The 20,064-nt window shown below is 34.1% G+C and overlaps 1 protein-coding gene across 14 annotated transcripts in view; it reads left to right on the forward strand.

Moving 5' to 3' along the window:
- Nucleotides 1-20,064, forward strand: part of Mycbp2 (MYC binding protein 2) — a 257,047-nt gene that overhangs the window by 70,475 nt on the left and 166,508 nt on the right. For 11 of the 14 annotated variants that reach the window (XM_074043187.1, XM_074043188.1, XM_074043191.1 and 8 more), the window contains one exon: nt 13,888-13,995. The exons of 2 other annotated variants lie outside the window; for them this stretch is intronic. In XM_074043187.1, coding sequence (XP_073899288.1) covers nt 13,888-13,995 — 108 coding nt within the window. Of the gene's footprint in view, nt 1-13,887; nt 13,996-14,078; nt 18,650-20,064 lie in introns of those variants that run through there. One more of the 14 variants, XM_074043199.1, reaches the window with a different exon arrangement.

Here is a 20,064-nt window from a genome sequence, read left to right on the forward strand (position 1 = left end):
GAAAAATGGAATAAGTAACAAAATACATAGTATACCTGGCAAATCTATTTTTATTAAATTTAAATTGTGAACCATGTACTTGGAACATGCAAGTTGTTCTTTGTTTAGTTTTTCAATTTTATTCTTGATTTATTATACATTAATAATTTGAGGATATTTTGTGATAAATCCATGCACATGTACAGTGCACCTTGAACAAGTTCACTCCCTACATTATATCTCCATTCCTGCTTTCCTTCTTCCCTTTTCTTTCAGTGTTTTATGGGTTTCATTTGCTGTCCTTGTAATGTATGTACACAGCATGCTTCCATCCTCTTCAATCCTCAGTTTTGTTTCCTTTCCTTCTTCCTCTCTCCTGCTTTCTCCCCCAAGACAGTCCCCATATCTATTCATATCCTATTATAATTGGACATGAATTACTGTTACCATCATCATCATTTTAGGTCTAGGATCCACAAATGACCAAGAACATATATTTGGCCTTTTGAGCTTGGGTTTATCTTCCTCAACATGATGATCTCCAGTACCATCCATTTTCCTGCAAATGACATAATTTTATTTTTCTTTATGGCTGAGTAATAGTCCATTGTGTGTGTATGTTTGTGTGTGTATACATACATACATACATACATATATATAAAATCACCTGATTCCACAGTTTGGCTATTGAGAAGAGAGCTTCAATAAGCATGGGTATGCAGGTGTTCGCTTGTATATTGATTTACACTCCTTTTGATACATACAGGATCGTAAGTTAGGTGTATTTTTAGTTTTTTTTGAGGAACCTCCATACTGGTTTCCATAGTTATTACACTAGTTTAATTCCTACCAACAGTAAATGAGTGTTCCTTTTTCCTGCATCCTTGCCAGTATTTGTTTTTGTTTTCTTGATTATGGCCAGTATGACTGGAGTGAAATGGAATCTTAGTATAGTTTGGATTTGCATTTTCTTTTTTGTTGTTGTTTATTTATTTACATGTGCATACATTGTTTGGGTCATTTCTCTACCCTGACCCCTTCCCTACCTTTCCCCCCTTCCCCCTTCCCCCCCTCAGTTTCAGGAACGGTCCTAAGATGCTGAACATTGCTTCATGTATTTATTAGCCATTTGTATTTTTTCTGAGAACAGTCTGTTTAGCTTATTTGCCCATTAATTAATTGGAGAATTGTTCTTCTTCTGTGAAGTCTTTTGAGTTCCTTTGTATATTCTGGATATTAACCTTTATCCAGATTGTTCTTTATAACATATTGTGAGCAATGTTCAGTGATTGATACAGTGAATATTTGCTATTAGTTTGACTTTGTTTACATAAAGTTATTTCCTTTAAAATACTTTAATGAGATAAATGTATATGCTTTTATTACTCACATTATATAAATATGTGGTAAAATTGTACATTAAATGTTTCTTTGGAAAATGTATAATTTTGTGTAATTTAAGTTTTAACTCTTTAAAACATATAATTAAGAGATCACTTATGTTAAGAGCAGCCTTTCTTAAGCCTGCCTATCAGAATTTTCTCTTTACTGCTTATTTCTTCATTCTTTAGAAATATTAGGTTGAGTCATACAAATTGACCTACAGCACCCACCCAGCAATTTCTTAAATTATTTTTTTTTTTTTAGTCGTACTGAACTCAGAGCCTCGAACTTGCTTGGCAGGTGCTCTATCACTTGAGTCACACCCCTAGCCATTTTTGCTTTAGGCTTTTCCCAAATAGTGTCTTGTGTTTTTGCATGGGGCAGCATGGATGGAGATCTTCCCATTTATATCTTCTGCTGAGCTGGGATGACAGGTGTGTGCCGCCATGCCCAGCTTACTGGCTGAAATGGGGTCTTGCTGACTTTTTGCCCAGGACGGCCTCGAACCACTGTCCTCCCCATTTCTACCTCTCAAGTAACTAGGATTACAAGTGGGAACCAATGCATGTGGTGATTTCTTAGGTTTTAACTAAAGTATAACACATCTTTATGATGACATTAATTATTTACCAGATGCTATACATCTTGTTACTTTTTTTCTTCCTAAAAAAAAAAAGATATTCTTCTCTAGCTATAGGATAGTTCAGCATATTGGAAGTAAAGAAACATTTAATTATACATTGGTAATTAAACAAAATTTAGTGACTACAGAATATCCTTTACCATTCATTTAAAAAGGTGTCATACACTTTAAAAACATTAATATAGAATCTAAACATGTAAAGGTTAAAGAACTCTTTCACTAATTAAATATTTAAAGGACTTATTATCTATGATTTTCCAAATACAGACATGGATCTTGGCAATGATCTATATTTTGTGACAAGTTTTCTTCACAGTCCTAAATATATAGAAGCTTAAATGAATACTCTTCATTCAGATTATTGGTGCACAAACATTTGTCATATCCTTATGTTTGGTTGAACTTTTTCCTTATACATATCATCCTGTTTCATGTCTGCTAAAGCAGAATATGTATTAAATACCTGGTGTGGGTGAACTGGGGTCTTCATTGTGGACCCTAGTTGCAACAGCTCTTCTATTCATGTTGTTGAAATTAACCGAGATCCGTGCACTTGATGCTGAACATCTCTTTGCACGGTTGCCTCAGGTACCACAGAATCCTGCAGAGGGAGGACAGAGTTCCCATATGTGTGTTTCAGTTAACACAGCAGAGTGCAAGTGATATGTGTTTGTATATTGTGTTTATTTTTTAAAAATATTTTTACTTTTAAATAAGAATTCTAACTACGTATCTTTTTTTCCTTTGGTGGAACTGAGGTTTGAACTCAGGGCTTCAAGCTTCCAAAGCTTGCTCTACCACTTGAGGAACACATCCAGTCCATTTTGCTCTAGTTATTTTGGAGATGGGAGGGGGGTCTCATGAACTGTTTTCCCAGGCTGGCCTTGAATCGTGATCCTCCTGATCTCAACCTCCCAAGTAGCTAGGATTACAGCTATGAGCCACCCACACCTGTGGAACTCAAGTTCTTTGTTTGCTAGGCAAGCACTCTAGCACTCGAGCCATGCCCCAGCCCTTTTTGCTTCAGTTACTGTTCAGATAGAGTCTAGCACTTTTGCCCTGGTTGGCCTCAGATGGGGATCTTTTTTGTCTGGGTTGGCCTTGAACTGTGATCCTCTGTCTCCCCCTCCCAAGTGGTTGAGATTACAGGCATGAGCCACCATGTCCAGCCTATATATCCATTTTTTAAAAGTCAAACTTCAGAATTACGATCTGACATATGACTTTGGACATTCTTATGCTATTAAAAATGGTGTCCTGATATGATACTTATATGATCTTGTATTTGTATTTGTTCTAAGCACTCCATTAAAGCAATTTTTTAAGAATACAAAATTTTAGGGACCTGGGAGCATGGCTTAAGTGATAGAGCACTTCAAACCCTAATACCACCAAAGAAATTTTTATAAGAAAAAATTAAGATATATATTCACATTTGCATAGGAAAAAACCAAAAGGTAAGTAGTAGAATATTAGCAGTTTTTTTTAATTGAGATGTGTTTCTAGATTGTTTTCTTTTAAATTTTTTGTAACTTCTCCAAGAAGTATATTGTATTATAAAAAGAATAAGAGCTACGTTTTAAAACATAATCTATTATTTCTTATAAAATATAGATAGGTATTAAAGGATTTATACTTTATCTTTGCCTTTTTCAAAATGCTTTTATTTTAATTAGGTACAGGAATCCCTTTTGTTTAGAGTTTGTTTTGTTAACCTCTATATCTAAGTATTTGGGTATAAAGAATCTGATTCTGGGCTCTGGTCCTGGAAACAAATGTGAATCCTGTGACAGTGTTGGAGGCTGTCTTCTGGCACCGGGCTAGCGAAGGCTGTTCATCTTGATTTGTCCTCATGAGAATAGTAATGTCAAATTTTTAATGTTCCAACTACCACACATACTTACTAGTCTTTTATTTTCTTGGGTTTTGCTTGGTACCTTTTTAGAGACAGAATGTTTAGTAATTCGTTAGTAATTATGTTCATTGTTAATTAACTTTTGGATTATATTATTTACTTGTCTATCTTATTCTATTTACCCAGTCTATGGTAGTTGTCTCTGTTGATCAGCATTTTAGGGCCCAGTTCTTGTGCTAAAGCTTTGCTTAGCCAGCCTCAGGTCTGTTGATATAATTTAGCTCTAGGATTTAACTTTATAAGTGAGGTGCTTGTTTGTTGGAATTCTTAAGTAGAACTCTCAGTCAACAGAACTAATGGATGACTGTCTAATCTTTATATTCCCTTTCAGCATTCTGTTGTGAGGAAAACTAAACTTCAGTAAAGTTGGCTACTTGCCCTTTTTTTTTTTTCCTCATAAAGGTCAAATCAAAGTTTCATAATTTGACCTGTAGATGGTATAAGCCCATGTCTGACTTCAGGGGACAGTTCCATTTTATGAGTATTATCCAGGCATGTTTCTTAATAGTGCCTTGTTACTCTCAGTAGTCTCAGTTGAATAATAAATTACATGGTTAGCCTAGCTTTGGAGCATGGTGGCTAAGAGCATGGGTCCTGAAGTTAGCCTTTAGATCAAATCCTAGCTTCTACCAACTGCATATGACACTGGGAATTTAACCTTCCTGAACCTCAGCTTTCCTACCTTTAACTGGGGATGACATCTGTACCTACCTAACTAAGAATGTTAATGAAGATTAGTGATAGATGTGGCTAGCATGTACTAAACTCAAAGTAAATGTTTGGTGGTTATAGTGGGGTTGGGCTATTTAGTAGATTCATATTCACTTAAAGCTTGATTTTTTCCAGTTCTGGCCTTGACATAATTGCCTTTCTTACATTGGGATGCTACTCAAAAAACTTGGATGATTTTTATTAAGAAAAATCCGAACATCTTTTCTAGACTAAAGGACTCCATTTTGATAAAAAAAAAAATCCATTTCCCATAGTTACATATTAGAATATAAAAATAAACTTGTTGTAGTCTCTTTAATTCCAGAGTGACTGAGTTGATGTTGCTATTTTTAAGCCTCTCAGACCATTAAGTTTTCATGATTTGACATATCAAGTATAGTGTTAACTGATATTCCAGTTCCAGATAAAAGTCTCTTTTAATATTAAAATATTATGTGGAAAATTTAGGAAATACAAGTTTAGAAAAGGTCAGTATAATTTTTCATGTAAAGATGCACTAGTAGAGTTTTAATATAATTTAAAGTTTTTCATACATGATTTTGCTTAGTTTGTATAATTTCATGCTATGACACATAATTGGTGTCCTTTTTTTCCCCATAATATTTTTTGTTCTTTTTTTGCATATATAGAAATTAAAGTGATAGAAGAATTTAGATGACAGACTTTGCACAAACCTATCCTTGGATTCAATTGTCAATTTATTTCATTGTCATCTAATAAAGTTTTATACATTTCTATTATATCACTGCATTTTGTTTTATGTATTATTGTTATATACATTTTTTTAATTTGCTAGTTTTTTTTTTGCCTTCCTATTCTCTACATAATAATGAGGTTACTACTCTAATAGGTATATGTCCTTATCTTCTTCCATTAAGATATAATCATGTGTGGATGTGTACATATATGTAAAGTCTAGGCACATGTTTATTTACAAAAGTGGTTTAATATTATCTATACATTTGTGATGTCCTTTTCTCATTTTACCATAATATCCATATAAACCAGGTCATAAATAGTATCTGCCACATTCTGTGTGATTGCTATATAACATTACACCATGGTTTCTGCAACCATTATTTTGTTGATGGGCATTCATGTTATTTTTATCATGTTTATAATATTTGTGATAATAAATATTCTTAAACTTAGAGCTGTGCATTGCAGTACTTTTGTGTCTACAGTGTAGTGTCCGAGAAATAGAATGCCAGTTTCAAAGAGTGTGTATTTTAAATTTTGACAGCCATTTCACATTGTTATTAAAGCATTATAGGAATTCATATTCTCAAGACTAATATATAAGAGTGGTACTTTTCTCTATATCACTAAAGTGTTTCATAAGTCTTAATTTATTGGCTAAATATTTATTCATGAAATGGATATACTATAGTATTTTTATTGATTATTCTCTTATTTGGCTTATTTTAATTTTCTGTTTAATTATAAACAGGTAAGACAGCACACTTACGTAATCTCAGTATTTGGGAGGCTGAGGCAGGAAGAAAGTGAATTTGAGGCCAGTGTGGACTACAGTAGAGACTCTTATCTCCAAAAAAGAAAGCTACAGTTAATAGTAAACATTTTTGGGCTGAGATTTTTTAGAGTTTTCCTTAGGGTACATTTGTAGAAGTGCAGTTACTGAATCAAAGGATAATAGTCTTTAAGTTCTTGAAATGCATCACCAATAGCTTACTGCCACTTATTATTCCACCTACCTGTGATGGGTTCTGAATAATCTACTGCCTACACATAAATGGCAGGATCTTCTAAATATTTAAGTCTGGTCCTTTCGTGCTTACTTTATTCACTCTTCCCAGTGACTAACAAGTTGCATTAATTCGGGCTTCCTAATTCTTTAATAGCTTTTGAATACATTTACTTTTCAGAATCCCAGCACTGTTTCCTTAGCTCTGGCTTCTTCTTTGCCTGAGGTACAGCACAAAACCTTTCTTAACTGGCCTTACTCCTAGTCTTCTACATCTTCTGTCTAGAATGATCATTCTGCAGTGCAGATCTGATCAGTAGCATTTCTCTGCTTAAAACCAAAAGGCCAACCATCCTTGGGATGAATTCCAAATGCTGTCTCAATAGCCTCATCTGTCTTTGTTCTTACTCCTTTTCCCAACCCCACTATTTTTCATATCTTTGAACCTTTGTGGTAATCTGCTATTTTCTTTATTAGTTCTTAGCCTATGTGTTATTTTCTAGTACCCCTAAATTCCCTACTTTCTTACCATCAGTTTTGCCAGCTTGCCCTTATAGTATGATTTCTTTTGTCATACCATGTTCATAATTTCTTGATGGTTGTGCATAAATTCTTCCTTTCCCAAATAGACTGTTCCAAGGACATGGCATTGTGCCCAAATCAGAATATGTCTTTGTTGCCTAATTGAAAATAGTTCAGGGGTATCTCTTTGCCTCTAGAATGAAGTTTCATGGTATCAAACTAATTTCTCACCACTTTCTGCTCCATAACCTGTGCTCCGTTCATTTTGGCTATATGTGTTTTTAATGACTATACAATAACATCTTCAGGCTTTCATAAATTTACCCTCTTTTAATTAGAATGCTCTCTCTTCCCTTCCTTTTCTCTTGTTAAACTTTTAGTATCCTTTGAAACCTCCCACCCAAGTCATTTTGATGCCTTCATCCTTCAGAGAACGAATACACAGACCTACTTTATCATATTTGCCCATTGCAGTTTTTTGTTTTTATTTCTATTTTCCCTAGTGGACTGAGTTCCAGTGAAATCCTGTGTCGTTATCATTATATTCATGGCACCTAGTGTCTGCTACATAAAAGATAATGAAAAATGTTTGGTGAATAAATGAACGATTGACTTATGTTTGTAAGAACAATTGTTTTAGTCTGTGGGCCACAACAGATTTTTAGAGCCCCATTGTGTTGATTTTAGGCATGGTTGATTGGCCTTCTAGATCTATACACCAAAACTTCTAAAAAGACTGAATTTAATAAGAAGATTGTTAGTGAATATTGTGTGTATATTTGTATGGAGAGAAATAATATCCCAGTCTGACCTAGAACTCAGAAAAGGATTATAAACTTACTGTTTTTTATTTTAACGTTTACAGTTTTTTCATGTAGTTAGTGCTTTTTTCTTTTTGGAGTCATAGGGTTTGAACTCAGGCCCTTGCACTTGTCAGGCAGGCACTCTACCTCTTGAGTCATGCTCCTAGCCCTTTTTGTTTTCATTATTTTTCAAATAGAATCTTGGTGGTCTGGACTGAGATCCTCCTATTTATGTGTCCCATGTACCTGGGGTGATAGGTACTTGTCACCACACCCAGCTTTTTGTTCCTTGCAATGGGGTCTCATGGACTTTTTGCTCAGGCTGACCTTAAACCTGATCCTCCTAATCTCTACTTCCCGAATATCTGGGGTTATAGGTGTGAACCACCATGCCTGGCTAGAAAGTCCTTTTTAGAGTAATTTATACTTTCTGCTTTATTAAATCAGTGGAAAAATAATGTGTTGAGTAATAAGACATGTGGTTCATATTTGAAATATATCAGCTTTATTTCGTTTTAGAAATGGAGCTTAAGTTATATAATGTTAGCTTGAAAATAACTGGTACTTCATTGCTGGGAAATAGTAATTATTATATTAACATCTAATTAGCATATTTCAATCTATAGTTAATCATAGACTGTTATTCTTGGTTTCTCATGGGATTGGTGCTACTTGTATTTTTGTCAGTATCTAGAAACTTAATTGAAATGTTTCTGATAGCCAACTTTTTATGTTTAATGTAGGATACTTTGTAGTTAATCTGCTCTTTGTTTATTTTATTATGGGAAAGTAGTTTCAATTTGTTTCATCACTAGACAAATTAAAGACCAGCCAAGTCATTTAAAAGACATTCTTTATTAAGTGTTCAGTGTTTATATACCTTCACAATACTCTTTTCAAATACTGGTAACTTAACTGTCACATTTAGACTATTGAAATTTGAAGGCATTTTTGAAGTTGCTAAAACACGGTATAACTCAAATTTCTTCTTTTTCTGTTTTACTTTTTTCCAGGGTAAATTAAAGTATTTTAATTTTTTCCTTTATTGATTTGTTAGCATATTATAGTTGTACTGGGGGTACATTGTGAAATTTACAAAAGTACCTTCAATGTATCTTACTTAGATTCACCCCCTCCAACTTTCTTCTTTATCCCCCCTCCTCCCTTCTTAGAACAGTTTAAAAAGTTCTCATGGTTCCATTTTCATACATAAATGCATAGTGTTTCCACTATATTAGCCTTCCTTTACCCTTTCCTTATGCCCTCTCCCCTCCCACTGGTTCCAACCCCCACACAGGACTTGTTTTACCTTCCTGTTTTTCATTTTTTACAAAAGACATTTTTGTTTGTTTATGATGGTTATATAGGGAGTTTGTGACATTTCCTTATATATATGTATTGTACCCCAAATTGGTTCATCCCCTCCATTATTCTCCTTTCTTCCTTAATCCTCTTCTCATGGTGATTTCAACAGGCTTGAATATTCCATGTCCATACCTGTATAGAAAATACATCAACCATATTCACCTTCTTGACTTTCTTCATTTGCCCTTCCCTTAGTGTGACCTGTTTTAGATTCTTGTTGTTCATTGTTTAGGTAGCTGTGGAATTTTTGCCTTGGTATTTTATCTGTAAATGTATTGTGCTTCAGTCAATCCAACCCTCTCTCCACTGCACTTCCTCACCCTCTCCACCCCATCTTGTATTGTTTTAACAGTTTTCTTTTTTTTTTAACTCAGTCAATTTTAATGAAAAAATATTATGCATCAACATGGCATCAATATAACAAATCTCAGGTAGTTTACCTTTTTTTACATTATGACTGAAATTTGGTGTGTATTTTGTATTTATGGTGCATCTCAATTTGGGTGTTAATATTTCTTTTTTTTTATTGTTTTATTATTCATATGTGCATACAAGGCTTGGGTCATTTCTCCCCCCTGCCCCCACCCCCTCCTTTGCCACCCAGTCCGCCCCTTCCCTCTCCCCACTAACCCCCTCAATACCCAGCAGAAACTATTTTGCCCTTATCTCTAATTTTGTTGAAGAGAGAGTATAAGCAATAATAAGAAGGAACAAGTGTTTTTGCTGGTTGAGATAAGGATAGCTATACAGGGAGTTGACTCACATTAATTTCCTGTGTGTGTGAGTTACCTTCTAGGTTAATTCTTTTTTTTTTTTTTCATTTTTCTTTTATTATTCATATGTGCATACAAGGCTTGGTTTATTTCTCCCCCCTGCCCCCACCCCCTCCCTTACCACCCACTCCACCCCCTCCCGCTCCCCCCCTCAATACCCAGCAGAAACTATTTTGCCCTTATTTCTAATTTTGTTGTAGAGAGAGTATAAGCAATAACAGGAAGGAATAAGGGTTTTTGCTGGTTGAGATAAGGATAGCTATACAGGGCATTGACTCACATTGATTTCCTGTGCGTGGGTGTTACCTTCTAGGTTAATTCTTTTTAATCTAACCTTTTCTCTAGTTCCTGGTCTCCTTTTCCTATTGGCCTCAGTTGCTTTAAGGTATCTGCTTTAGTTTCTCTGCATTAAGGGCAACAAATGCTATCTAGTTTTTTAGGTGTCTTACCTATCCTCACCCCTCCCTTGTGTGCTCTCGCTTTTATCATGTGCTCATAGTCCAATCCCCTTGTTGTGTTTGCCCTTGATCTAATGTCCACATATGAGGGAGAACATACGATTTTTGGTCTTTTGAGCCAGGCTAACCTCACTCAGAATGATGTTCTCCAATTCCATCCATTTACCAGCGAATGATAACATTTCGTTCTTCTTCATGGCTGCATAAAATTCCATTGTGTATAGATACCACATTTTCTTAATCCATTCGTCAGTGCTGGGGCATCTTGGCTGTTTCCATAACTTGGCTATTGTGAATAGTGCCGCAATAAACATGGATGTGCAGGTGCCTCTGGAGTAACAGTCTTTTGGGTATATCCCCAAGAGTGGTATTGCTGGATCAAATGGTAGATCGATGTCCAGCTTTTTAAGTAGCCTCCAAATTTTTTTCCAGAGTGGTTGTACTAGTCTACATTCCCACCAACAGTGTAAGAGGGTTCCTTTTTCCCCGCATCCTCGCCAACACCTGTTGTTGGTGGTGTTGCTGATGATGGCTATTCTAACAGGGGTGAGGTGGAATCTTAGTGTGGTTTTAATTTGCATTTCCTTTATTGCTAGAGAACACCCACAGAGTGGGAGAAAATATTTGCCAACTATACATCAGACTAAGGACTGATAACCAGAATATACAGGGAACTTAAAAAACTAAATTCTCCCAAAACTAATGAACCAATAAAGAAATGGGCAGGTGAACTAAACAGAACTTTCTCAAAAGAAGAAATTCAAATGGCCAGAAAACACATGAAAAAATTCTTTTTGATCTAACCTTTTCTCTAGTTCCTGGTCCCCTTTTCCTATTGGCCTCAGTTGCTTTAAGGTATCTGCTTTAGTTTCTCTGCGTTAAGGGCAACAAATGCTAGCTAATTTTTTAGGTGTCTTACCTATCCTCACCCCTTCCCTTGTATGCTCTCGCTTTTATCATGTGCTCAAAGTCCAATCCCCTTGTTGTGTTTGCCCTTGATCTAATGTCCACATATGAGGGAGAACATATGATTTTTGGTCTTTTGGGCCAGGCTAACCTCACTCACGAATGGATTAAGAGAATGTGGTATCTATACAGAATGGAATTTTATGCAGCCATGTTTTAACAGTTTTCAGTGTGTTTTGTTATGCCTTGTTCTTGCACAGATTTGGTGTGACTATATAGTGGCACTGTTGAAAGAAGTGCCACTTTAGTGTCCTAAAGTGTTAGGGACAGTGAGTTAGATACTGCTTTCCACCATCAGTGTAAATTTCAGGTTATCCTTGTTTCCACATGTATGTTCAAAGACACACATACCCAGCATACCCCACAATACACACCAGATCCTAGAAACTTTTTTGATTATTTTTTTGCTCGTCTTGTTTTCTTAACCTCTTTTAGAACATGTAGGAGAGTTAATAACATTTTTATTTCTTATTTTTTTGGTGATACTAGGGTTTGAACTCAGGGCTTCACATTTGCTAGGCAGGCATTCTACCTCTTAAGCCACTTTACCAGCCTTTTTAGTTTTTTTTTTGTATTTACTTATGACCTATGCACATTCTCCCGTACACTTTATTTATTTATTTTTGCAGTACTGGGGTTTGAACTCAGGGCCTACACCTTGAGCCAGCTCTTTTTTTTGTTTTTTGTTTTTTTTATTCATATGTGCATACAATGTTTGGGTCATTTCTCCACCCTCCTCCCACCGCCTCCCTTACCACCCTCTCTGCCCCCTCCCTCTCCCCCCTCACTCTCTCCCTCTCCCCCCCACCCCCTCGATACCCGGCAGAAACTATTTTGCCCTTATTTCTAATTTTGTTGTAGAGAGAGTATAAGCAATAATAGGAAGGAACAAGGGTTTTTGCTGGTTGAGATAAGGATAGCTATACAGGGAGTTGACTCACATTTGATTTCCTGTGTGTGTGTGTTACCTTCTAGGTTAATTCTTTTTGATCTCACCTTTTCTCTAGTTCCTGGTCCCCTTCTCCTATTGGCCTCAGTTGCTTTTAAGGTATCTGCTTTAGTTTCTCTGCATTGAGGGCAACAAATGCTATCTAGTTTTTTAGGTGTCTTACCTATCCTCATATTACCAGCCTTTTTAAAAGGCTGTACATTTATTAGTTATACAGGGGTTTCATTGTGATATTTCCATATATGCTTACAATGTACCTTGGTTAAGTTCATCCCTTCCATCATTCTCCCTCATCCCCCTTCCCCTTAATATGATTTCAAAATGTTTCATTGTTTTATTTTCATGTGAGTATATAGGGTACATCTACCATATTCACCCTCCTTTATCCTCTTCATTCCCCCTCCCCCACCCTCCAGTACCCACCTCCTAATAGGATCTCGTTTATATTACTGTCCTTCGCTTGTTAAAGTGTATATGCATTGTTCAAAATGGCTTTGCGGTGGTATTTCATTTGTGAATATATTGTACTTCAGTAAGATTAACCTCCTCTATTACTCTTCCTTACCCTTTCCGTCTACCCCATCATTCAACTGCTTTCATTATAATTCATTATGCCTTCTTCCTACACAGATGCAATGTATTTCAATATTATTCACTCTCTATCCTGTCTTTTCTTCTTCCTCTTCCCCCAGTCCACTCAAAAAGTCCCACTATTGTAAACATGTTATATAGATAGACATGTGTATGTATGTTTATATTTGTCTATATGCTTACCTTTTGGATCTAGCTTACACAGATGAGAGAAAACATGGAATCTTTGTCTTTCTGAAACTGGAAATGACAATTACATCTTTTTAATGACTTAATAATACTCTTGCGTGTGTGTATCACATTTTCTTAATCCATTTATATCAGTTGTAGGACATTTGGGTTGTTTCTGTAACTTGGCTATTGTGAGTAGTGTTGCAGTAAACATGGTTTTGCACATGTCTCTATTGTATCCTGACTTAACATTCCTTCAGGCATATGCCCAGGAATGGTATTGTGGTATCAATATGGTAGTTATATTTTCAATTTTTTAAGGAACTTCCATACTACTTTCCATAGTGCTATACTAATTTACGTTCCCACCAACAGTGAATAAAGGTTACTTTTTCCCCACATCCTTGCAAACATTTGTTGTTGTTTGTGTTCTGATGATGGCCATTCTGGAAAAGCCAGTAACATTTTTATTTCAGAGTTATAGCAAGATTGATGCAGACCTGGAAAAATCTGGAAGATCGTGTTAATGATTATGGATTTTAGTATTTCAATAGGAAAGATACTTGTTTTCAACAAACAAATGGTTTACTAAATTTTAATGTATGATATTGAAAAATATTTGTAAGATAATTTGGCTCATTTTAATGGAACTTCTTAATTATCTATTTGAGACTATTAGTAATTACCCAATAATTTTATAAGCATAAAAGATAGATTAGTACCTTATAAACTGTGTTTAAGATGCTAATGTGTGTGGAATGGTAAATAGGCAGTGGTTGGGGGTGGGGACTAGAGTGGGGGAATTGGGAGGAAAGTATGTCCAAAACAGTTTAGAATAAATTTTCATGCATTTTAGTTTGAATTACTTTTGTTCATTGTAGTGTTTTCATTTTGTGAGCTTTTCTATGCACATACAAAATGTTTCTCCTCAGGCCCCCTTGTATTTGCTGGTCCTATTTTTATGAACCACCGAGAACAGGCTCTAGCCAGACTCAGATCCCATCCAGCACAGCTAAAGCATAAGCGGGACAAGCACAAAGGTATTTGGTCTTCCTTATCAACTAGGCGGGATGCTCTCCCAGTTTCTTCCACTCATTTGAATTTTGTCTTTGGGGAAAATGCACAAGGCTGACTTCTTCTGCTTTGCTTCTGTCGTTATTACACAGCCTGAGGAGAAAGCATATGCTGGAGTGTACTGTTTGTCAGTGTCAGTGGCTATCATGCTTCTCCTGTCATTGTCTGTTGTGGTTAGCTTTAATGAAGATGATATTATATAGTATACCTTTTCCATTTCATTTCACATGTCACAAAATTAAAAGAAGGTGGGAAAAATATTGTTGCTTTCTAATTTTTATCCTTTAATATTTGATGTACATCACTGTGATGTGGCATTTTATAGTCATTTTAAAATGCTTTAGACTTGACAAAATTATTAAATGCAATATACAAAGTTATGTTAAGACTGCTGTTGTATTTTTCTACTTCTTAAATATTAAGATTTACAGCACGTGAATATACAAATATTTGAGATTTAAAGATTAAATAGAGATAGATGTCTGCCAAGAGTGAGTCACATACATACACCTGCTTTCATCCTTGGTATTGGTCAGAGTTCTGATCAAGTCTATGAGGGTCTAAAAATCTATTTCTGCATTGTTCTTTGAGATGTCAGAGTTCTGGGTTAATTTAAAGTATTCCTAAGGTATGCTTATTTTTGTTTTAAGACACTAATTATGGCTCAGCTAACATTAGGAAAGAGTTTATTGCATAAAAAATTTTAATTTATGCATAAATTATGAGTTAAATTCTGACATGGTAACCAGGGACTCTTCACTTTGCTAGTCCAACATACAGATGCTGTTTTCTTAAATGCTTAAGATAAACCCTAAAAAAATAGAATAAGAAGAGAATATAGACATATTAATTAGTATTGTGTCTTATTTTTTATTTGGGTGGAAAACTTATAGTTTCATTAAAAAAAACCTTTGATATGCAATGTAGTATAATCAGCCTTGTTTTCATTTGCTTTTCTCAATCTGTCAGCTTGCCACTCAAAGCAAAACCACAAAGCAAAACAGACAATACTTCTATTTTTAGTAAAATCCCAAATAGAAAGCTCAAAACTTAAGGTGTATTCTGCATAAATAAAATTTGAGAATGTTTTAAATATCATGGTAATTAACCGTAGTAAGATTTGTGTTTGTATTTACTGAGTATTCTAAAAATATCATAACTATTTAAGCCTAAGGAATAATATTTGGAGTATGCTATGTAAATTATGTTACTTACTGCCAAAATCACTGATCTCTTACGCCACTATTAAAACAGGTTTCCTCAGTGTTCCCTCAAGTATATAAAAGTAGAATTTTTCTGAGACTGCTGGAATTCACATCTCATGAAATATTTAAAGTGTTAGTATCATATGACTTCTCAGCCTTGTGGCTAAGATCAAGTGTAAACGTTAACATCTTATAAACAAGTGTATTTATTTTTTTCTAGATTTTTAAATGAAGTGCTAAATAAAGACCCAGATTACAAATTTAAAGGAGACTTTTTCCAATGTCACATAATTATTAGCCATAAAAACTGTTAACAATAGCTAGACTTCAGTCAATTTTTTTCCTCCCACAAGGGTGCTCTTTGTGTAATTGTAACCTTTTTGGAAGGCCTTACTTTGTATATTACAGTATAGAACCTGGTTTATTTATATATATATATATATATTTTGGATTTTCTAGTTTTATCTCCTTAATCCCAAAATGAATGTACAATGCAAATAGTAACATCAAATGGTGCCCTATTTACATAAAGTATTAATTTACCCTTCTCTAATTCCTATCTACCCACTAACCCTTTACATTCACTGTCCTGGCTTTTATTCATCTCTCCATTCACTGCTTTTACTACATGTTTTCCTAGTCTTTTAATTTTTTCCTTTTATTTCTTTCTCTCTTTTATACCATTTGTCTTCTAGCTCATCCACTGGGAAGTTCAGTATACTAATTGCTGTTTTCTGTTTTACATTTAATTATGTTGTTAGTACAGATTGGATGATACTGTTAAAATGTTCTAGACTATGACTTTCTTAAGGAGTCAGAACTGTGGATTTATTAACAGGAGTGATTCCTAAGATGGAAAGTTGGAGAGCTTCTGTCTAATTGGAAAGAAGTCAGAGATCATGGAATGGCAAATTTTGACTAAAGGCACAATAGAGTATTTAAGGCTCAGCAATAAATAGAGTCCCATTTAACATAATCAGTTATTCTAAAATGTTATCAGAAACTATATTTCATTTTTAACATTTGTTTTAGAAGTTCAATACCATACATACATTTCAGTATATACGTAGTTAGGAACATCTGAATTGTCCTAGAAATAGTCTTGGAATCTCTTTTAAAGTAACGAATGTGTATTTCTGAAGTCATGCTTGCTAGTCATGCTGGGTGTATTTTGCACCTGATTTCTCTTTGGAAATGGTATGGTGTAATGGAAGTATTATGGCCTTTAGAACTAGGATTCAGTTATCTTAAATTTGCTTACTCAAACTGCATGGCTGCTCATGAATTTGTTAGGCTCCCTGGGGTCAGTGTCTTTATTTTAAAAATAAGAACAATAATTCACAATGGTTGCTATGAAGATTAAAATTTATGTCACACATACAGTCTTTGCACATAGAAATCCTCCATGAACACTAGCTTTAATTCTTTGAAATAAATTATTTGCTTCCTCTTAGAATTCTCCTGAAGATACAAAATTTGATTCATTAATTACATAATTTTTTATTTTTACACAGTATTTCATATGCCGACTATTTTGTGATAGAAAAATGCGTGAGCCTTATTTATGTTAAAACTCCAAGTATGCCCTACCATTTATGTCTTTGGGCTGGTTATTTAATCCCTTAAGTATTTAGTTTAGTCACTTAATCCCTTATGGCTCAGTAAAATTAAAAGAAAAACCTGTCTCGTTGGACTTCTGTTTTAATTAAAGAATGCAACAATAGTGAATGTTGATTGCACATTTTTCATATATTATTTTACCTAATCCTCCTGAGAACCTTATGAGGTGATCTACCATTGTTGCTATTTCATAGGTGAGAAAGCTAAGATTTAAAAGCCCAATGTCCAGTTGGATTCTGATCCAACTCTGAGGCTCCAGTACCCATAAGCATGTATGCACTGTGGTATTTGTTTTTACATCATTGAACACAGAACACATGCTTAGTAAACTGCAACTGCTGCTGCTCTTGCTGGCTTACTTTAATGATTTTGTTTAAAGTACTTATTCTGTTTTTTGATCATTTTTGTGATGTGTATGACTAAAATTACACTTAAAATTTAGAGTCCCTTAGATACTGAATCTTTTTTCCTATATTTCTGTACATATAGAAATATATACTATGTGTTTTATATTAACATATGCCAAAACTTTAGATGTTATAGTTTTAATATCACATATATATATTCATATGAACATACATTAGGGAAAACACACATATATGCTTTTACTTAAATGGACAATTATAAGATTATTGAGACCTGTTTTCCTATAAATATGAGATTGAATACTCTTTCTGTTAATAATACTGCTCTGAATAATGAGCATGCGCAGAGTTAATCTTGCTGAACTTCACTTGCTGATTCTTGAATTTGCACTAAAGTTTGGCTGCTTTTTAAGTATCCTTTTACTTTGACAAACTTCTATAAATTTCTAAATTATTGTAAGTGTACATGATTTTTTGACATCAAGTCATATTTTTACATATATATGTTTGCCAGTAATCAGGAAACTTAATTTTTACTTACAATATTTTCACCATCTATAATAACTGAAAAACTTTTATGTAGATACAGGTTGTTTAACATCATTCTATTTTTAGATAACTCTTTAACAAAATGTTTCTATTAGGCTTTTGACCTCTAAGTAATAGTCATTATGTTTTTTTTTTTCAGTAAATTATTAGGCTTTTTCTTTCCCTGATGCTGTCTCTACTATATCTGTTTTCAGTCTATAGTCAAGGGAGGAGACAAAATGCTAACTAAATTCAAAGGGAAAAGTTTCTAACATGACACTGATACATTTATGTAAAGTGAAATGATACTTTAAATGTTCAATTTAGTTAAATCTGGCAAAATCATGTGAATACAACTTGATTTTTAATTAAATCAGACATACTTTTAATAATTAGACATTTTTTGTCTGTTGAGATAAAGTTGTAAAATTTCTTTACATTTGGTGTTTTATTTAAATAGCCTTTAGAAAATATGTATTCCTTTTTTGTATGTAAGTCCTTGTGTGTATTTAACCATCCCACTGTCTTTCCAAGATGAGATTACTTTGAACTAAGAGAATATTTCATTTGGAGTGAAATGAAAAGTTGTGATATTTTTAATCTAATCCACTCTCTCATTTATTTTGGCAAACCCACATTAGAAAATTTAGCAGAACAGAAACCATATTCTTTATCCTATTCTAGTAAAACCACTCACTAATACGTAATTTATGTTACTTTAGATGCAGTATTTGTGATTTTTCCTAAGTAAAAATTTCAAAGTAATTTCTTCCTCTGAATTTTCAGGGTCATACTTTTAAGGGAAAACCTGTCTAAAATCACTAGCTTTTCAAACCAAGGGCTCAAGAAATGAAGGATTCCTTCAACGTGCCTTCAGCCTCTGGGTCCAGCAGTTAATTCTTGTATGTTAAAGGACTTCCATGTTTATGGTACATTTTAATGTAATACTGGCCTGTCTTGAAGTATAATGTAGATGAACACATTTTATTTGTTTTAGCATTTAATTTATAATCTGTATTGCTGAAGGTAACAAAACTGAATTTTTACTTAAATGTTCTATGATCAGTATTTTTCAGTAAGTCACATTAGTCTACCTGTTCCGAATTAGTAAGTCACATTAGTCTACCTGTTCTGAATTAGTAAGTCACATTAGTCTACCTGTTCCGAATTAGTAAGGTTTTGCTGTCTGAGTGTTGTAAAGGGTTTAATGCTTTTCAAAATAGTAGTCATTTAATTGTAGAAAGGGAAGTACAATTTAGGTCAAACTTATCTTACCTGGATTATACTAAAAGTTAAATAAAGAAGAAAGAATAAAATGACTTAATGTTATTCTGATGAACATTCCAAATGAGCAATGAAAATATAGAACTAAAAGTGAGTGTATATATGTATATGCATATTATATCTACTAGTATAGAGTTTCAATAGTACAAGAGAGTGGTTTAGAATAGTTGACCTTCTGGTGAAATTCCTTCCAGATTTACATTTATTCTATGTGCAAGAAACTTGAATCTTGAAGACATACAGCTCATATTTTAGTACTATCATGTAGTTTTTTGATTCAGAAAAGGGAGTTGTCTCTCTTTATACATTCAAAAGTAAAGTTTTTATATTCTGGAATGTAGTTTTTTGATGCTATGATTAGGATGACAGAAAACTCAGTCAGAAGTAGAAACCAGTAGTAAAGAGAATGCTAAAACTAGCTTAATGGAGGAAATTAGAAAAAGAACAGAGGAGGAAAGAAGGAATGAAGACAGAGGTTTGGTTGAAGACCATGTTGGGGTCAAGAAGAAGGCCACAAAGTAGAATGGCTAAGTACTAAGGTGAGACAGGAGAGTTGAGTGAGAGTAGGCGACCAATCTATACTATCTTGAATAAAGTTCCTTGGTCTTCAAAGTTTTTAAAGTGTAGTTGAGTTTAGCAATGCTGGTGGACAATAAGGCGTTCCTGAGATCTGTTTGGAAAATCCAAATCACCTATGAGTCAACTAGGAATTTTTTTAAATGGCAAGTACTAACAATATCATTAAGAAAAATAATTATTAAATGACTTTGCATGCAGTTATTTTTTATGAAAACTAAATTTTCTCATATAAACTTTTAAGTTTTACATTTACAATTTTATTTCTGTAACTTAATTATCCATTTTCATTGTATAACTGACCAGCTTAAAAGGTTTTATCCATAACTAGATCATATGTCTATTTTTATTGATTTAGTGATGTTTGCAACTCTAAGTACACTGTGTATCTTTTCCAGTTTGCTTCTTTGCAGGTAGATTCTTATCTTTTCACTTCTAACAGCTGCAGATTCTTCCT

This window comes from Castor canadensis, chromosome 10 (assembly GCF_047511655.1).
Source record: "Castor canadensis chromosome 10, mCasCan1.hap1v2, whole genome shotgun sequence".
Classification (NCBI taxonomy): domain Eukaryota; kingdom Metazoa; phylum Chordata; class Mammalia; order Rodentia; family Castoridae; genus Castor; species Castor canadensis.